Source organism: Glycine max, chromosome 16 (genome assembly GCF_000004515.6).
Source record: "Glycine max cultivar Williams 82 chromosome 16, Glycine_max_v4.0, whole genome shotgun sequence".
NCBI lineage: Eukaryota > Viridiplantae > Streptophyta > Magnoliopsida > Fabales > Fabaceae > Glycine > Glycine max.
This window is the reverse complement of record NC_038252.2, coordinates 36,364,232-36,384,354: the sequence shown is the minus strand read 5'-3', so window position 1 is coordinate 36,384,354 and position 20,123 is coordinate 36,364,232. Positions and strand designations below refer to the sequence as shown.

Here is a 20,123-nt window from a genome sequence, read left to right as displayed (position 1 = left end):
AATATGATTAAGCATAGTATTAAACCCTTTCATATTAATTAATAATAAATTAATATTTTTAGAAAGAAAAAAAAATTGATAGGGAAACAAGTTGCTGAAAATAATATTAATTTTTTGTTAGGGAAACAAAGCTCTCACAAAATTTTCGATAGAAAAATTAACAATAACTAAACATATTTTACAATTTTAAAAAAATCCAGTTGCTGAAAATCCCATTCCTAAAAATGAAAAAGAAAAAATTGTCTCAAAAGAAAAAAAAGAAAAAGGAGATAAGGATCGAGGTTGTGTTGGTGTTGGTGCCGGTGCAGGAAGAGAGGGCTTGTTGGTGGATCCGATTCAGAAAAAATGGGTTCAAACCCGTCGTTTGTCCCGGAGATCGGATCCGATGGTCTTCCCAGACAATCTTCCGTTATCACTTACACCGAACAGGTTCTCTCTCTCCCTCCCTCTCTCTTCATTCTTCGTTTTTCAATCTCTCACAATCTCGTTGCTTTTTTGCAGATAATCGAAGCAGAACAGCTTCAATTGAAGAAGTAAATGCTGCTACTACTTAATTCGTTGTTTTAATTTTGGTCATTTCATGCTTAATTTAATAATATATTGAGCATTGATTCTTAATCTTCAATTCTGCATTAGTGGTGCCAAACGATTCACACGGTTTCTATTTAGGTGGAGATATCTAAAGGCATTGATAAATGGGGAAAATTAATTAATATTTTCTTGATTTCCTACAAATTATTTCTAATAAATTTATAAAGCCGCAGATATAATTTTTTTTCTTAATCCTCCTGTTCGTCAGACAAAAAAAGTTCTGATTAATTTGAAGTTTGGCCGGAAGATAAGTAAAACTTGGTCAAGAATTATTTGGATTCTTTGGATTAAGAATCGAATTCAGATTCAGATACTACCAGAACAATAACAGCGGATATCATTTAAGCATATGGAGCATTTAAAAATATTCTGTGTTTAAAAAAGCCTTTCTTCTATGATCATTGAATATATTCTTTTTTTCCCCTTCATTATTGTAAAATAATTTTAGGTACATTCAAGAAAACTATACTAAAATTCGTGATGTGGAGCGTGAGCTTGCAAATCTTGGATTAGAGATGAAGCTTACATCTGGACCAAAGAAAGCAGGTTTTCTTTATGTCATTGTTTCCTCTTGCATAAATTAAGAGCTGTTCCTGTTCCTCCTAGTTGTAATTTACTAATTAGTGAAATGTGAAATGACTTTGCTTCTTTCTTATATGCCATGCTTACTTCAAGCGCTGGAACATATGAGAAAGAAGATAGAGGCATCAACCGAGAAAATTCGTGTGGCAAAGATACAGGAAGAACAGGCACGCAAGGTATGCTTCTTTTTTAATGTGTGTCACTACCGTTTTACTGTGTGACATCAGTTATTGAGGTTACAGTGAGATCAACAAAGAGGCTGGAGAAAGAAATGTTAACAGAGTATTGTGCTGCTTGTAAATAGCTTGAATGATTTTTTTTAAATGTGACTTTACCTTTAAGTTAGTGTCACTAGTAGAAATGCAGAATGGTTGTCTCAGCAGTGCATTCATCATTTGCATATACTGAATAAGAAACAAGGGTTAGAAAAATGGGTTGGATAAATTTTTACTCAATAAACTCATTTAATCACATAAATTGGAAATAACTTATGCTCTTTAACATTAACCTCAACAATTGTGCAGACATTCTAGTTCATGACATCATTTTGTTTTGGTAAATAAAGAATAAACGCTCAATCTAGTCTCTAAAATTCTGAGTGTAGTCATTGTCTTTATAAAATTCTCACTTCAGTTCTTGACTTCACAAAGTCATTCATTTTAGTCTTTTTTCACTTCATATTCCACTGTTATTTTGCATAAAAAAGGACTAAAGTGAATGTCATTTTGCAAGGTTATGGACTAAAATGTGGATTTTGCAAAGTCAAGGTGAAGGACTAAAGCAACAGATACTAACAAATTTAGGGGTTAAATGGGAATTTACATGGTAAATAAAAGACATTATACTTATACGGTTATACCTAACTAGTTTCCCCCTTTTCTTTGTCAATATAGTATGACTCTATTAATAGCATGTTTTGAACTTTTTTTAAGGGAAATAATCTCTTTTTCAAAAACTCTCTTTGGAAGCCAAAATAAGTGTGATTATTTACTCAAAATAAGTTGAACCAATCACATTAAAAAAAAGATATTTTTAACCATTCTTTGTCTCAACAACATATGCATATGCATTGATTGGTTCTTTACTTATTTTTGATAAAGTTATTGTATTCCTTTTCAATTGATCTCCTTGGTATCTTATTTTTAAATTATAAATTGAACACATTTAAATCAGCATGGATGACTTATGGCTTAGATAAGAGGTTTACTGCCTACACAATTTAATGGAAGAGTTGAGAATTGATCACCAAAAACATTGATAAGCATCATTAATTATCTTTTCCATTATAGTATATCTTGACTGCATATGCTGCAGGTGTGGGAATCAGCATCAAAAACAGTGCAAGAAGAAGAGGCAATAAAGCAGAAGTTATGTGAAGACTTAAGCAAACTGGTAAATAGATTGTTAAACAAAGACATATTGACATATAGGCCATGTTTTGATAAGCTTTGAAGTACTTATAGGAGAAGAAAATAGGAAGGTAAAATGAATATGCTTCTCCCTTAAGGTAAAATTAGCTTATGCTTAAGGTCAAATCAGCTTTTCGAGAAGCTTCTCTCGTTTAGCTTCCTCAGAAAGTTTATTTCAACTTGTGCAAAAACTAATTTTAGCTTATGGACAAAGGTTATTTCATTTTTCTTTCTTATTTTCTTTTCTTGTAAGTACACAAAGAAAATTTTATCTGAACAGGGCCATAATATTCTACATTTTCATCCTGTGTTTTGATAGTAGCAATCTTTTATAGGTCGAAGAGAGCAATAACTCTCAGTTGTCTAGGCTGGAGGATTTAAAAAGACGATTAGAAGCTATGAATCCGAATCGAAGTTCAACTAGTCTGCATAGTGTATGTTATTCTTATCACACTCCTCATTCTCAGATCTCTATATAGTCAATAGCTCCTATGGCATCATGTAAATGATAGCCTATTGTGTTTTACATTGGTGGTTGAGTTGATGTACCTTCTTTAATACTTACTGGTCTGCCTCTGTATTATGAGAATGTCTATTCTCAATCTTGTCAAACCTGACTCCAAGATCAAAATCATAAATACATATCAAATAAAAGGTACTGGCCAAGCCATTGAACTAACTCAATCATGAACACATATCAAAGTCATTACAGGTCCGACATATTTAAATAATAGGTTAAACTTCTAACATGTTCAAAGTTTCAACTATATATGGTTGCTTGCTTTCAAACCGATGATTTTTTATTTTTGCTTTCAAACCGATGATATTTCTATAGATTGGGAGTTTCTGACTTTGGGATCAAAGGGATGGGTTGTCATATACAAGAGAATGCACACTGGTTGTGCAACTTATCCACTGAAAATATCTTTGTTTCCTGCTTATCGTTGACTATACATGCATCATTTGTTTCTGTCTGACACATGCTACTTGCCCCATGAAACATATTCATATTATTCTGGTGAATGTTAAAACCTTGCATGTGAATTATGCTAGGATGGAAGATCAAGTTCTCTGGATAGTGCAATCCAAGGAGGATCGGCTGGGAATGTTCCATACCAAAATAATGGTCTGAAAGTTCCAGTGACCAATGAGCATAAACCACAGCCTCCTAGTGAAGAAGGAAGAAATAAAAAGAAAGTTAACTATCAAAGAGGAAAAGGAATTGGCGCGGTGCCCAAAACTAGGTCTTCAACTCCTGACTGGACTGGTGCTGGCTTTGATGTAGATGGCAGAACCTGAGAGTAGTATGGTAATACGTTACTGCACTAAATACATTTTTGGCTGAGAAGTCATTAGGGTCTGCACAAGGTAATAACATCTTTCAATTTTCCATTCTTTATACCCATTAACAAGGAAGTGTCAATTCCCCCCAATTTTTGTGACAGTTTTTTGACAGTTGACACAGAATGACAGACCAGATAATTTATTTGTGCTAGACTGCTTGTACAAACTTGTGAATAGGATATTTTCATATGGAAGATCAGATCAATTCATCAAGGTAGATTCGTCCTTCTGACTTTCTGAGTATGCAAGCTGAGACCTCAATTTGATTTCTTTGTTTTGAACTGATGATTGATCCCCGCCCTCTTTTTTCGCTGTTCTTGACAAATGTTATGATAATCTTCTGATGACACGAAACAACTGTCTTTGCTTCACAGACATCTCTAGAAGGTGCAGTGCGTGTTTGGTTCAAAAGCTTCCGAAGAAAACTTAAAAAAATATATATTTTTTTTCAACTTTAATCTTTACCAGACATGGTGGAAGAAACTAATTTCCACTTTGACCATATGATTAGTTTGTAGTTCGATTGTTATCGGTTCATTTCCGTTCAACATTTGGGTTTTACGTGTTATTTTAACCACACCCATTCAATTTGTACCAAATTTCTACTTACGAATACAATTGATAAAAAAATGATTAAATATTATTTTGGTCCTTCAAATATTGACCCATATTGGTTTTAGTCCTCTAAAATTTTGTCATTGTATTTGGTTCCTAATTTTTCAAAATTTTCCTTTTAAGTCCACACCCACTCATTTCTTGAACTAACACCAATAAAGTTGATTTTGCTAGAATCTTAAACCTAGCATGAGGAGAATTCATTGTTTGGACATACTTTAAAGCATTTGGGTTTGTTTGTTTAGATTTTTCTTTTGTGCAATAAAGATAAAAATGAGAGAAGTATAACTTAATAAAACTTGAAGAATATTAGAGAACATTGGTTTCTTAAGAAATCAATCAACCAAAGGCTAGTAATGTTATAAATAAATCATTTATGCCATGGTAAAGCTTCTACCAATTATTCAATGGTTTTAAGTATAATTCAGATGGTGCAGTCGATCATACCCTCCGAACGGTTTAGTTCAAAATAACCAAAGTGAATTTAGTTCACCTTTCTCAAAATTCTCGAGTATTGCGACATTCAAGCAGAGTTACGAGACATTCTTGCAGCTATTCACCTTCCCTCTCGTGTTTTCTGCCAAAGATATCCCCCAACATACTTAAAAGAACTCAAATATTTATCAACTAAGTTTTTTTTTTTGAATAAATTTATTAACTAAGTTGAACCTTGTTAATTAATATTTAATTTTCTCATTCTTATATAAAAACCATTTTCAATAGATGTCTATGTATAAAATGAGAAAACTTCTCGCCACGATAAATGAAAACTATACCTACACTTTTAGATCTTAAATCTTACCATTTGAATAATCAGGATTAAAAAATATGCATATGATCTTTTTTAGTGGTTGTGACTATTAAATAATTTTTAATCTTATAATTTATGTGTAGTTGAACGACTCAATTTTATTTTTTTTTTGCATTTTTAAACTGAGAATTATTCTCATTTGATACACTCACATATATAACATGTATCAAGTGAGAACTATTATAATTGTGAGAAATAAGAAAAATAATATATATATATATATATATATATATCATATTTGATCATTAAAAGTTAAATATATAATGAAGTAGCGACAAAAAAATATAAATTTAATGGTTATTTTATATTTTTAAAAAAACTAATTTGAATAATAAAAAAAAGTTAAAAAGAAAACCTAATAAAGTGAGTTTAGATGACCAATTTAATTTTTTTTTAATGAAAAAAATAAGTTTGCTCTAAAATTCAGAATTCTACCCTACTTATTAAATCAAGCATTAAAATGGCTATTCTTGCACAGCGAATATGCGGGGAGAATTTAGATTGGTCCCATTTTGTCAGAAACAGAAATTGTGGACAATTTTTCAACGTAAATATTGGATTTTTTCGAGGAATCCAGAAAGAAGATGAAAACACGATTGTACTCAAAATGGGTCTCTGCAATTCTGGCAGATGGTGGGGGCAAGCCGTTTTCATCATCAAATTTCTGATTGAATTGCGTTTCTCAGAAGAATTTACTATTTCTACTTAACTCTGTTTCTTGCAATTATGATCGTCCGGTAGCTTGTCCCTCTATTGTTCCCTAGTGACCCAGAGGATAAGCTGCACCTTTTTTTTGTGTATAAAAAATTTAGATAAGATGGGTGTCTAAGACTAATAATGATATTTATCTATTATTTGTTAAGGAAGTTCTTATATTAATAACGAAATTTAAACTCACTTTCTTATTATATGATATGAGTACTAGAGTACATCCAAATCAATTTTCAATTAATGATTGATAACATAAATATATATTTTATCAATCTTTTATTTTATACATTAATATAATTGGTATGTAAAAAAAAAAAAAAAAAGTGGTAAACCCAGGAAGTACCTTCAAATTCTAAAGTATTGTTGGCACACCAAGTGAGGAACGTGGTCTTAAAGGATTTGAACTCGCACTCATAAAAAGGTGTATCAAATCCTTAATTACTTGTCTGAACTTACATTTACTATTTATTAATAATTTTCATATTTAGAGTATTTTAGCAAGTATTTTAAACTAGCTTCTTGCTTTTATATATGATTAGAAAAAAAATAAACTTTGACCATATTAATAATAATGTTTAGTAAATGGACTTATTTTAATAGCTTTATTTTTGTTTTAAATCTTTAATTTATTATGCAAAAGAGACCATAATTAATCTAAAATTTAGTAAAGAGATAAGTAAACCTTAAACAATAAATATTTTTCACTAAGAATTGAACTCGAATACTACTCGAACAATGAAATCTTAACATCAACACATTAATTACTTACGTTCAATCACTTGGTTTATTTTAATAACTTGCATGTAACATTTTATTATATGTTACTTTAAATAGTGCTTTAACTTTTATCGTCTATTTTCTTATATTTTATTCTTTTTTTCTTTAAAATATTTATTACATTTTATTAGCTTCTTGACAAACATATTAAGTCGCATAAATAGTATAAATGAAAGTTTAAGCATCGTATCTATATTGACTCATATAATACTCGATAAAATAACAATGTTCACTAACTATGAGATTCATAAACAACAATTTTAATTGGAATGCGATAATATAAATAACAAAAGCATAAATAAATACAACAAAATATTTTTTGTCATTTTTACGAACACGTAGAGTGCAATAAAAAGAGATAAAGTAATAAAGAATAAAAAAGTTGAGATTGATTTCACTAAATCATCTCATGCAAACAAATATCACTCATCTAGTTCAAAGTCCAATTATTAAGATTAACTCACAAAAATACTCAAATCTCGATCCCTTGGATGGAAAGAATTTAAGCTCCTTGATCAAACTATCAATCACTTGACTAGTATAACCAAATGACTTGCTTTAAGAATAAGAGTTAAGAGATAACTAATAAGTTTTGTTTCATGCCAAAGACACAAAACCTATTAGGCATTCCTCTATTCCACCCGCAGTGCTAGACTGTCGCTAGTTGACCCAAGAAAATTTTGCATAAGATGAAAATTGAATGCAGGTTCCCCCGCTAAATAGATAGTTTCTACTCACATGAATGGGACAAGGTCTTACACCACTACACCAACCCTTTGGGTTTGTTCCTCTCTATTTCTAAGTTCAAAAGTATTTGTCAATGACAATTCAAACCATAATATCAAGCAAAGGATGATTAAGCTAAAATAAACTTTAATGCATAGAAGATAACACTTAATAATGAACAATAAACATATATTACCAATCAAAATGTAAACATAAGGATGAGTTCAACTACATCAACCTCCAAAATAGGTAATCTAACTAGATAACTACAAGAAATAAAGAAAATAAATAAAAAAGAAGATGAGAGATGATAGGAAAGCCATGGAAAGTTAGGGAGAGAGCTTCTCAGTCTTCACCTTTAACCCTAGACAACTCCCTTCAAATTTGCCTTCAATTCGCATCCTTGAAACTTAAATAGGTTCAAACGTGTTGCACTATTGTTTTTGCATAATCGCTTGCACACTTAGCCTAGCATGTCGCACTTGCACACTTAGCCTAACATGTCGCGCTAAGCATGCACACAACAACAATAATAGATTAAGTGATTGTGTTTTGAACCCAAATATCATGCAAGAGAAGTAATTTGCTCTATCTGAAGTGTGTGCTAAACCTGATATGTTTGACTCATTCAACCTAAAAAAATTTCCTTATAAGGGCCTTGAATTTGATCTTAACATCGGCTATCTTCTTTCTTCATTTATTTTTACACCAAAATAAATTAAAATTAGATGAAAAATCAAACATTTAAACTATTTTAAAGTTATTCTAATTTATTTAAAACTTAATTATAAACAAGAACAAATAAACTTAAATATATTGAAATATTAAAATAATTACCAACAAAATAATAATTAAAATAAAGTTTCCAAGTCAATTATGACTTTTACTTTTTACTTTTATATATAAGGTAGCTACTAGGACTGGTAAAAAAAATAAGATAGGATTTATTAATCTTTTTGGTTTCTCTACTTCAATTCCACTCATTTATACATATAACACTATGATCCACTGGTTGGCCATTTCCCTTCTTATCTTCTGTAAGATACTTTCGAGATTGAGTCTCATAAAAGGACTAAAACTATTCTTATCTTTTGTCCTTTTTCTTTCCATGCTGCTTAGTTCGTAATAGATATATAGTTGATCCTTTTTATCTTTTCAGAGAAAATATTTGAACAGCTTTTAACTAGGCTGAAATTAATTTGGAGCAAGATTTGCCTTTAGCTTTTTCAATTTTTTGTTTTATAAAGTACGGATCCCCCATTTGAGATCAGTACTTAAACTTATTGCATTAATTCACACCAAACAAAAAATTTAGAGCCATTTTGCGTTAAAGGGTATCGGCTTTTCCAAAGTGAGCCTTTTCTCGCAATCAATTACTCATTATTATAGAATGATTTATTCATATCATCACAGTCTCCACAAACTTCAGTTCATATTCTAAAAATAGTTGATAATACTTAATAGAGTACCCAATAAATCATAAACCCTATAGTTGAAGAAGGAAACTCATCAGAAACAAACAGATCTGTAAGCTTATCCAATTCATTACATTGTTTTTATGTTGTTATTGTTTAAATAATATGTACAAATACATAAACATTCGTTTTCATACATTTTTTTCACTTTTATTTCCCTATGTACATATATGAACAAAAAAGTATTAAAATATGTGGATGAATTATAATTTGTAAATATCAAAGACCCACATGCAACAAGTCATACTCTTAACAGCTAAACATCATTAAAATGGAGACAGCCATCTCAATCTCTTACCCCTGTTTCCGCCATTTTTGCTTAGACATTGTTAAATCCACATGTCACCTATTAATTACTTAAGCTTTTAATGTATTTGTGTTTCAATTTGTCGCTCATTTTCTTTCAAGAAGTCGTAATTACTAACACTTTTGCCTTCAGCTGCCATACCATTTTTATTTCAAGTATGTATCATTGATGTTAATTGATAAAAATATTTGATGAAACAGAAGAATTTATGAAGAAAATTCTCTCTATATATCTATTTCATTTTTTCTTCTTCTCTACTTTGTCAACAGTTAGTACATGTTGATCCAAAAGAAATAAAAAAAAGGAAATGCTAACAAGTGTTTTAGTAGAATGAATACTGATTATAAAATCAGAAATAGAAATTGTTTATGGAAAAATTATTCCAACACATTTTGTAATTTCTAATGCAATGTTACTGAACTTCCTAATAAAAACTTTTTATTATAAAGTGAAACAAAAACCGGTTAACGAGAGCAAGACCCGGCCAATATTACAAAATATGCATATTATTATATATTCATCCAAAGGGATTTTTGAATGAGTTTGTGAAACTTATTTATGCTTATAAATTTTATTAGCATTCTTGCTAGCTAGTAAGTTTTCTTTATAACTTATTTCAATAAATTTTTTAGTTAAACTTATAATATTATTTCTTATGCAGTACAAATTTATCAATAAACGCCTAAATTCTAATACATCTTAAATTTGATTTGATTTTACCAACCATGCTCTCAGGAATGAATAAATAAATAAATAAAATCACTAAAAATTAGTGGCAACATCAAATATCACACTTCTCCATAAGAAAAAGTTTTCACTTTTAATTTCTTATCCATTATAAAATAAGAAAAGTAATAGATAGCATAATCAAACTTGGTTATATATATACTAGGAATCTTCGCATATATATAACTCAAGCTTTTGGATCGAGGTTGTTGAACGTTTGAAACTTGGATGAGAACATTCATGTGATTTTTTTTTCGTGAGTTAGTTTAAAAATAAGGAGATAAAAAAAAGGTGAAAAAAGTCGTTGTCTCGGGTTTCATTTCCAACACATTGTTGTGAAAAAAGAAAAAGAAAAAGTAGCATTAAAGTTCGCGTCTCCATGCAAAATAATCACCTTATAAAATTAAAAGAGAAAACTTTAGTTGTAGGGTTGATCTACGTACCTTACAATCTCAAACTTCCATGAGGTAAAAGCCAAATATGATATATTCTCTACTTTCTATCCTATCCTTTGTGTTCAAAAAGCGATGTAAGCATTTATGTCCTGTGTGTTCTCGTGTGTGTATACAGAACACTTGTAATCAACGAGGTTTCGGTAAATTAGATAACATCGAACACTACATTGAAAAAAAAATTGTGCCAACCAAAAACTTTTTTGATTTTGACTTTTACCTATATATTCTTAGTACGCAAGTCCTACATATTAAAAGTTTTTTGGGTTATTTTATATGTCCTGACTTTGAAATAAGTTCTCTTCCCATAAAATTTTATGTAAACAAAAAACTATACTTTTTATACTATGAATAATTATTTCAGCAAATATGGCTTCAATAAAAAAAAAAACTCGACGTCTACCTATTTTAAGACACCTACAAAATATTGTTTAATTAATATGATGGCTTAAAGAAAGAAAAGCAGAAAAAAAGCTCAGATTTTATAACATTATAAGTGAAAATGGACTTAGACTCGAACCTTAAAAAAAACATTTGCTGTAACACAAGACTCAATTAAAAGTGATGAGTCAGATTATTTTAAAAAAATTACTCTTGTACGTAAAACTCTTTTTTCAACTTAAACATTTGTTTTTTTTTTAAAATAAGATGTGATATATGTTTTCTATTTTTACCTACATTTAATGATTATTGTAATTAATTATAATTATGTTTGATTCTTATCTTTTTTTTACTATGTAATTAGCATGAAATATCATCAATTATAAAAAAAATTCATTAGTTATCTTTGATGCATGGAGTTCTCCTTCCAATTATGTTTTTTCTCATCTATAAAATGTAAATCTGAACATTTACTTAAGAGAAATAAGTTTAATACCACATAAATCAACAACTTATTTGTTGATTCTTATCATATATTTTTTACTTATCAATTTTCGTCACTATTGAATATGAATAGACGATGAAAAAGAAATTTTAAAAATAAATAAGCTGTCGTAACTTAACGCATGTTTGAGTTGTCGTCTAACATGCAATACCACACATTCCAAGACTAATATAAGGACCAACACAAATAATTAATTATAAATATAAATTAGTTTTATATATTATTATGGTTTAAATATATTTTTTGTCTTTGTAAGTTAATGTTTTTTATTTTTGGTCTCTCTAAGTTCTTTTTTTAAAAAATTTAGTCATAGCAAGTTTGCATTTTTTTTTTAAATTTTGATCCTTATAAGATATTTTGTTCATTTTTAGTCCCTTTAGGTTTAGGTTTTTCCAAGTTTGGTTCCTATAAATACAAACTTATGAGAACTATAAATGAAAAAAATTAAAATCTTAAAAAAACTAAAATTGAAAAAACACAAATTTTTAGGAAATAAAAATGGACAAAAAAATCTGATAGTGACCTGAAAAAACATTAACTTAGGGAATTAAAATTAAAAAATAAACTTATAGGACAATAGAAAACATTATCTTTATTTTATTTTAAAAAACAAATAACTAAAAAATCATCATCTCCAACCTTTTCTAGATCTAAAAAGGTAAAAAATGTAGCACCACATAAATTGAATGAAGTCAACACATAAGCTCGCTGGAACCATCGAAAATTCTTGTACTGCTCATTAGAAAATCATAACCTTTCACACAATTATACTATTGAAAACAAAAGCTGAAAATATTAGAGCAAGAGTTGTCTTGGATGAAAGATAAAAAGATGACCTTAACTTATCAATTAACTCATATTTGAATAGGAAAGTCACAAAGTGACTCTTTGTGAGTTTTGTGAGCAAGACTATCACTATCGTGCATGGTTGGGTCGGATAAGTAAAGAATTTTTCATCCGACGTCTACAATCAAGTCACACATGAAGACAACCAATGCAAAGAAAGGGCAAAAATGTGTTTCATTGGACCAAAACAGACATTAAGGTTTCTAACAAAAAAATTTAAAAAAAGAAGACCAAAATGATATATTTTCAAAGGATAAAGAATCATAATAGAATTTTTAAAAATATTATAACAAAATGAAATAATCGTGAAATATAATGGACTAAAAGTGACATTAAACTTTTTTAAACTTTAAAAATTAACAAAACACTAAAGTATCTAATGGAAAATTAAAAAAGAAAAACTAAAATAATACATTTTAAAAACATAAAAAATCAGAATAAAAATTTAAAACTTAATATATCAAAATAAATATTCTCTAATTTATAACCATCAATTTCTCTAATTAAATATTCTCTCAACAATCTTCCCAAATTTATTTTGGTGGGAATCTAGAATAAAAAACTCTTTGTGAAACTATCCAAGTTGCTAACTCTAACTCTAACTCTAACTCTAACTCATTACAAACACAATTAAACACCAATACAAATTCAAAGAAAAATAATATACTAAATATGTACTTCACTTGAATTGAATAGAAGTGAGAGAGAAGGGGTAACTGGGGCGCGGATTTCTCTGTCAAATTTTGTCTTTTAATGACCAATGAATAGAAGAACAGTCTTGTCGAGAGGTCAAATTCTTCGTGTGACCCTACAATCGAAGGGTTCAAATTAACTTCAAACCCCATGCACGTGGTCCCCACCGACCCCTCACAACAATGTCACGTGACACCCTCCCTTACTAAACGACGCCGTCCTTAGTTCAAGCACAAACATAGACCCCACTTCCCACAAGAAATTATTGTATAGCAATAGTAATTCAAAATCACCCCCACAGTCCCACATTCATAATCACAATTAATTTTAACACATAATTGATTTTTCTTATTATTTTTTTTTCATAAATCAAAAACTCAATTATGCATCATGTTAAAATTGACTGAGACTGCAAACATGTGATGATATTTTGGAATCATCATATAGTAATAATTTTTCTTTTTTAGCATTTTCCCAACAATCCATAACTATAACCGTTTCATGGACTAACGTGTCCCATATGTTCCCTTCAATCTCTGCAACCAGTTCTTCCCCTTCTTCTTCCATTCTCTCACCATCTTTCTCTCTCTGCAGGTCAATCAACTCATCAATGTCCTCCAACACCTCACACTTGGCACGTGGGAACTCCTCAACCCTCTTCCACACCCTCTTCACCAACCCTTCAACGCTCCTCCCTCTTTGGTTACAAATACCACCCTTCAAAAACCAAAGCCTCTTTTCTCTCTCTCCCTCTTGAGACTCCAGAATCTCCCTCAGAACCTCGTCAACCAAATCGAACAGTAATCTCCGATTCCAACGGTGACCCAGTTGGTCTTTCGGGGCAAAGTTGCGATCTTTGTCGCCGGCGGGGTGTTCGAGGTGGTGGAAGATTGATGGGTCGAGGGGCTGGTTTAAGGAAACTGTAGTGGGGGTACCCTGTGAGTTTAGGGCAGTGGTACGTGCAAGGATTGCTGTGATGTACTGAAGCTCTTGTGGGGTGGGAGGGTGGGTGACGGTGGAGGAGGAGAAGAAGGCACCGTTGTTATCTCGGGTAGCGAGTAGTGTGGTTGTTGTTTCTTCTTGTTTGTACCTCTGGCGCGCACAACTAGATAACTGTGAACTGCTTTTGGACTCTTGATGACGACTATCACAGACCTGTGACTGTTAATATACTTTTTTTTAATCATTTCAGTCATTGCAAATATAAAAAGATAAGAATGTAACTTAAATATGATAGTCATTCAAAAAAATAAAATAAAATTACACATTATTTGTAGGTAATGGCCGAGGAGGTCGGATTGAATTAGTTAAATATAATATTTAATTTATGGTAAATTTTTTGACACTATTTTTATTTTCATGAATAAAAAAATTAATAGATAAACAAATAATAATTTTCTTACAAAAATTATTATTACTTTAAAAATCATATGTTAATTCATTGGTTGATACTTTACGGTACAAATATTACTTTTAAACTGATAATGTTTAAAAATTAAAATCTAGCAATAAATATTTTTAAATAACCTGAATAAAAAAGTTAAAAATATAGACGAAAAAAATAGACTACTAAATGGGAAAAGTTTAACAATCAGCAGCAATGAGATTCAAACTTGGTGGATTCTGTTTGTTTAAATTTTAAAAGAGAAATTTATATTATGCAAAATAGAAGTTATTTTTCGTTTGGTTTCATTTATAAAGAGTAATTATGTAACAAAAAGATTATAAGGAGTATTTTTTTTACATTAAAAGGTAATTATATTTTTTAAAAAGATACTCAAAATAATTTTATGAAATAAGTATAAAAATTTGAATTTTCAGAAAATATTCAAAACAACTTTACAAAATAATAAGAAATCTGATTATTTTTTTCATATTTCTTTTCAAAAACTTAAACACACATAATAAAAATTTAAAACTGACTTTTCAAAATACAAATATTTTTTCATGACCAAAAGCTAAACATATAATTGAAAATTCAACAATGAGCTCGTACCTGTTTGGAAGGAATTTTGGTTGCCGAAGGAGAAGGGTCTGTCTTGACAGGTAGAAGATTTGGTACATTGCTGATGTTGTTGAGGAGATTGCTTGACAATGGATGATTTTTCTTGCTTTTGGTGTTTTTGATGTCACTGGCTCTAGTAGGCGATGTGGGACGAATGATGAATGGTTCTTCTTGCTTGTTTCTGATGATGTCTGATGTCTGTGGAGGCCTTTTGATGAGCCTTGAGTTGAACTTTTTTTCATTGGTAGCCTTTTTGCATTTTGGAACAGATTTGTTGTTCTGATGAAACTCTTTCTGTTCTGGCACCACTGCTTGAAGCTTTGGTTTTGTTAAAACTCTTGGAAGCTGAGGTTGGTGAGTGTTAACTGGAGAAGGAGGTGGTGGTAGTTTCAGCATGTTTTGATCTTTTGGGGTGAGTGGTGATGGTGCTGTTGATGTTGTTGTTGTGCTTGGTTTGTGTTTGTCAATGAATCTAAGCCTTGGGGAGTAGGAAGATTGGTTTGAGTGTTTATTTGGGCTGGTTTCAGTTTCATCAATTGCTTTCAGTGATGATGTTTTGGGAGACTTTTTGCTTCTGAATTGGCCTGCATTTTCTTCTCTTGCTTTGAGAGTTGTGTTGGTGATGTCTTGCCCAACTTTTCTGCTCACACTTTCCTTAGCCTGTTTGACAATTTGCCTGGCATAGTGGCTTGGACTCCTGCCATTGTTCTCATCACTCTTCCTTTTGGAAAATGAGAGCCTAGGGAGCTCCAAATCCTCACCAAGGTTCATGTTTTCCTTTATGATTTGGAGTGAGAGTCTGTGGTGATGATCAACATCTGATCTTCTTGCTGAGGAGATTCTTGGTGTCTCAGGCAAAGATCTTGTGGCTGAAATGTCACTACTATCTACGCTGTTCCTGTGCTTGGTTTGGACATGTTGCTTGTGCCTCAGGTGGTGGTGAAGATGTGGCACATTGTCTTGTGTGTTTGGAGTTGAAAGACATGAAGAAGAAAAAGAGGGTGAGTTTGCACCTGGAAGAAGATCCAAACCCATTAACCTTGCCACTAAAGTTGGTGTCTTTGTCCCTGGAGAGCTGGTGAGTTCTGAGGACAAGTCATTCAAATTTCCACCACTTGTTCTTGTGGCTCCACTTGTCTTAATTTGTATAATATTCTTCTGGGTTTTCAAAATAATCACAATAGTGTTATCTTTACTCACTTTACAAAATAAACTAATAAACTAATGAAACTAAAAAAAAACAAAACTGGTGGAAAAGCAAGCCTTGGCAGGCTAATGTGAACTTACAGGAATTTTAAAATCATCTTCTTTTGATGAGAGAGATGAAACTGTACCATCACCATCCTCTGCCTCTAAGCTGTTCCTAGGTGCTTCAGCACCTGAATTACACAAAACCATATGAGAAAAAGGAAGAAAAAAAAAAGTAGTTGGTGGTTTGAAAGAGGACTAGTAATAACTAATTTATATCCGAATAATAATAATAATAATACCTTTTGAGACTGTGGTGTGGTCTTCTGAGGTGCATGAGGGTGGCTTAAAAGAGGCTTGTTGATCTTGTTGGTGTTGTTGGTTTATGTTGGGAAAGTGAAAAGGATGGAAATCAAAGAACTGAAAAACAGCACACATGCAACCAGAAGGGGCTTGTGTTTCAGCCTCAGCACCTCCTCCTACACCTCTCTTAGATGATCTTCCAGCAAAATACCACTCCTTGCCCATAATTGGTAAGCCTATGCCTTTTGCTCAACTTTAAAAACAAGAAAAATGAAATGGAAAAAGGGTTGTCAAATAAGTGGTGAAATCAGAATGAAAATGACACAATAAGCAGTGGCCTCCGAGAGAGAGAGAGAGAGAGAGAGAGGGTAGGAAAAAACTTTGTAGGATCTGCAAGGGAAGAAGCGAGAAAAGCGGATCCTTGAAGCATAAAACGGTCACAGGGTAAGGAATTAAGTACACTGAGCTGAGAACACTATCTTTCTAATAAATTACTATTATTTTTTTTAATTCGGGAACAAAATAAAAATGTATATTAAAATATGTGTTCTTATTGTTTGAAAAGATACAGTAAATAATATAATAAACATTGGAAAAGTGAGGTCATCTTTTTTTGAAAAAAAAGTATATTAAAAAAAATTACTTCGATCAAAGATATAGATATTTTTTTAAGAAAAAAATAACACATTAAATGTTGAGTTACGTGTGTGCAATAAGAAGTTAAACTTATTTTTTCATATCTTTTAAATTTTTTCACACTCATTTTTTACATTTATGTTATATCCCTTCATATCTTCTTAGTCTTTTTCATCACACCAGCAATTTTATTTTCTTTCACTATCTTTTTTAACTCTTTCTTTTTCATATACATATATATACAACATTACATTAAGGTTACATTCGTGCAGAAAAAGAAAAAAATATGTGAGAAATACAGCGAATAAAAATAAGAAAGGTGAATGGAAATAATGTAAAATAAAATAAATACAAAAGTGTTTAATATAAGAAAAACAGAAAAGAGATAAATATCTTTCCTCTTCACCCTATTTCACCTCCACAAAATAGAGTGTAGGTAAAGTATGAAATCATAAATTTTCATTTTTGTAAACGCTTCATTCTTCTTCTTTTTCTTTTTTTATTTATTTATTTTTGTTTCCATTTTTGTTTTTAAATTTGGAGAAATAGACAGTTTTTCTTTGTGTACCTGCCTTTTTTATCTTTACAGCACTCACTTCCAAGCTCTTAGCAAATACCAGACCAAGATCAGAACCAAGCCTGCTGTTTTATTGGGAACTGAAATGGTTAAGTAACTAAGAATGGAGAGAGATGACGATAAGACCACGCAGAAGCAAATATCATCCAGGTGACTTGTACCACAGTGTGATTCCTACAACTCTCTAATGTATTGGATACATATCTGCAACATAACTACAACTTTTTTCTGGGACATGAATTGAATTTGGATCGTGTCCTGTCTTTTAATAACATGATATACCACAATGTGCAATATTCTTGTTGTAAACGAAAAGATATAACTTCTCTTTAATTTGTTTATTTGTATCATCATCAGAATATGGAAAGATATACTATAAGTTCTTTCAGGTCTTTTAATTAACTTAAAAGAGGTTTGTTCTACTTGTTGGAGTATATACTTATATTTTACCATCAACGGAACATCGAGCAGATGACACTTTTAGGCTTAAATACTTATTTTATTTTGTCAATTTTTTATTTATTTATGATTCTTATAATATTTAATTTAAAAGTAAAATAAAATAAAATAAAGAGATATCTTTTGTCACTACATTTTTCTATTATAGACTACGGTTTAAGGTGAATATAGAGAATGTTGATTAAGGTTTTATTGTGTTAGATTGATTGTACAAAATGTTTGTTGTGAAGGTGTAATAGATGATTTGATGAGAATGAAAAAAGTACTCAAAATGATTATACAAAAACTAACTTGATAAGTGTATGATCAAAAGTAATAAAAGTGATTGAGTATCATACACTAATTTTTGACATTGGTGGATCAAATAGAATGTTAAGTTGTCACAGTTATCGAATGATAGAAAAATTAAAATCAACCTAGTTAATTGGAGTCAGAACTCACCATATTGATACAAAAGACTAAAAACACAAAGACACAACCATCCACAAACAAATGTAAGTCATGACTCCTTAATTATTCTTAATTCGTATCCTTTCTAACCTGATTAAATTTCAAACATACACACCCATTCATTGTTGGATTACACTCAAGATTATCATTCCAATTCTTTGACAACATGCCCTAGCTAGATGGCTAAACAAGAATCATAACGCTTTCGCACTTATCACCTTCGCAGTAAGTTCAAGATTATTAAAGAGTATACACAACCAACACACCTCCATTCTTAGGACCAATGCAAATCATGTGTCTCAAATCCTAATTCATATTAAGATTTATTTTCAAGTTAACCCTAAGCTAGGTTTAATTAGTTAATTTCCATCATACCAATAACATTAAGCAAAAGGAAGTAAAATTGAAGCACAAAGCATGTAATCGAAACCGAATTAAGTAATTCACAAAAAGTTTAGAATAGAGATTCAGCCATTAAAATAGACATAAATAAAAAATAACAATTTAGAATAAGATTGAGGAAGAGAAAAAGCCATGAAAACACTTCAATTCATTAATTGGAGCTTCATATTCATTCACCATATAGCACAAGTCCATTGAAAATCTCTAAGAACTCACAACCCCAACTCTCTGTCACACTAACACAAAAACTAAGAAAATATAAAGATTTGGTGAAAGCAATGCAAGGATACGCATGGGTCCCAAAAAAATGACATTAACTGTGTATTTATGGGTTGGAAGAGACAAGTCATTGTCCAACACTATAAGTCTATTACTAGGCATTGAAACAATTTAGACAAATGTTAACTAGTGATATAAGGGTGTTGGTTAAGAAATTTAAAATAAAAATATTTTTATTAAGAGACTGGAAATTATACTTTCATCATATTTTTTATGTTCTTTTATAATTTATATAATAAATATTTTTTTGATTTTTTAATTAGTGTTCTTAACTAATGTTTGACAAGATTCAACAATTAATATCATTGTTCAACGTTGCCTAATTCCATCGCTAGTAGTCCTTGGAACTTAAAACAATTATCAAAATTGTGCCACCTATTGGTAGTTATGAACTCCTCACTAAGCGTGGAGAGTAAGAGTACGTAGGACAAGAAAACTAAACAACTAGCAGTGGAGGCGTGTTCCTTATTTTCTTGCAGGTTTTCATGATTTGTGTAAGTATTTACATAAAATAATATAGGCTGAAATATATTTTTATTTTTATAAAATTAGAAATGTTCGAATATTTGAATGAAACCTAAGTAGAAGCTTGTTCTGATCTAAATGACCACATATAGTTTGAATAATTTTAATGCAAGCTAAATTCGTTCGTGTATACGTAATGGAGTTTGAAAATATACAAATTTTAATTATAAACTAACACGAATGTGGAAGTCAATAAAAACATCAGCCGAACACTATCCTATAAAAAAATTATTAATTTATCTATAACTTCCAATGAATTGTTTATACTTTCGTGATAAAAGTGAATTGTTTATACTTTTCTACACTGCGAAGAAAAAGATAATAGTCCCTAGTTGTGTTGTGAACTTG

At 30.6% G+C, this 20,123-nt stretch overlaps 2 protein-coding genes across 8 annotated transcripts; one reads left to right on the top strand and one right to left on the bottom strand.

Moving 5' to 3' along the window:
- Positions 1-203: 203 nt before the first annotated feature.
- LOC100778211 (uncharacterized) lies at positions 204-4,569 on the top strand. 6 transcript variants are annotated; one of them, XM_041010619.1, is made up of 9 exons: positions 206-429; positions 502-533; positions 1,040-1,137; positions 1,267-1,349; positions 2,488-2,565; positions 2,918-3,016; positions 3,636-3,950; positions 4,028-4,140; positions 4,301-4,474. In XM_041010619.1, exons 1-7 carry the CDS (start codon positions 346-348, stop codon positions 3,879-3,881), a joined length of 720 nt encoding a protein of 239 aa, XP_040866553.1. In that variant the 5' UTR covers positions 206-345; the 3' UTR covers positions 3,882-3,950; positions 4,028-4,140; positions 4,301-4,474. The 6 variants fall into 6 exon arrangements, with proteins under 6 accessions (XP_040866556.1, XP_040866557.1, XP_040866555.1 ...); XM_041010620.1 differs by having other exon boundaries at positions 210-429; positions 4,048-4,140; XM_041010618.1 differs by having other exon boundaries at positions 210-429; positions 4,039-4,140.
- An 8,121-nt stretch (positions 4,570-12,690) lies between these two features.
- Positions 12,691-16,907, bottom strand: LOC100791539 (uncharacterized). 2 transcript variants are annotated; one of them, XM_003549081.5, is made up of 4 exons: positions 16,447-16,907; positions 16,244-16,335; positions 14,948-16,114; positions 12,691-14,112 (listed from the first exon to the last, which is right to left on the bottom strand). In XM_003549081.5, exons 1-4 carry the CDS (start codon positions 16,670-16,672, stop codon positions 13,345-13,347), a joined length of 2,253 nt encoding a protein of 750 aa, XP_003549129.1. In that variant the 5' UTR covers positions 16,673-16,907; the 3' UTR covers positions 12,691-13,344. The 2 variants fall into 2 exon arrangements, with proteins under 2 accessions (XP_003549129.1, XP_014624647.1); XM_014769161.3 differs by having other exon boundaries at positions 14,948-16,111; positions 16,447-16,885.
- Positions 16,908-20,123: the final 3,216 nt, after the last annotated feature.

What these genes read in the sequence shown, in the direction of transcription:
- LOC100778211 (XM_041010619.1), top strand. Translation starts at nt 346, where the DNA reads ATGGGTTCAAACCCGTCGTTTGTCCCGGAGATCGGATCCGATGGTCTT. An exon ending in GAACAGCTTCAATTGAAGAA is followed by an intron (nt 534 to 1,039) that starts GTAAATGCTGCT and finishes AAATAATTTTAG; the next exon opens with GTACATTCAAGAAAACTATA. An exon ending in GTGAAGACTTAAGCAAACTG is followed by an intron (nt 2,566 to 2,917) that starts GTAAATAGATTG and finishes AATCTTTTATAG; the next exon opens with GTCGAAGAGAGCAATAACTC.
- LOC100791539 (XM_003549081.5), bottom strand. Translation starts at nt 16,672, where the DNA reads ATGGGCAAGGAGTGGTATTTTGCTGGAAGATCATCTAAGAGAGGTGTA. An exon ending in CCACACCACAGTCTCAAAAG is followed by an intron (nt 16,336 to 16,446) that starts GTATTATTATTA and finishes TGTGTAATTCAG; the next exon opens with GTGCTGAAGCACCTAGGAAC. An exon ending in AAGATGATTTTAAAATTCCT is followed by an intron (nt 16,115 to 16,243) that starts GTAAGTTCACAT and finishes TTGAAAACCCAG; the next exon opens with AAGAATATTATACAAATTAA.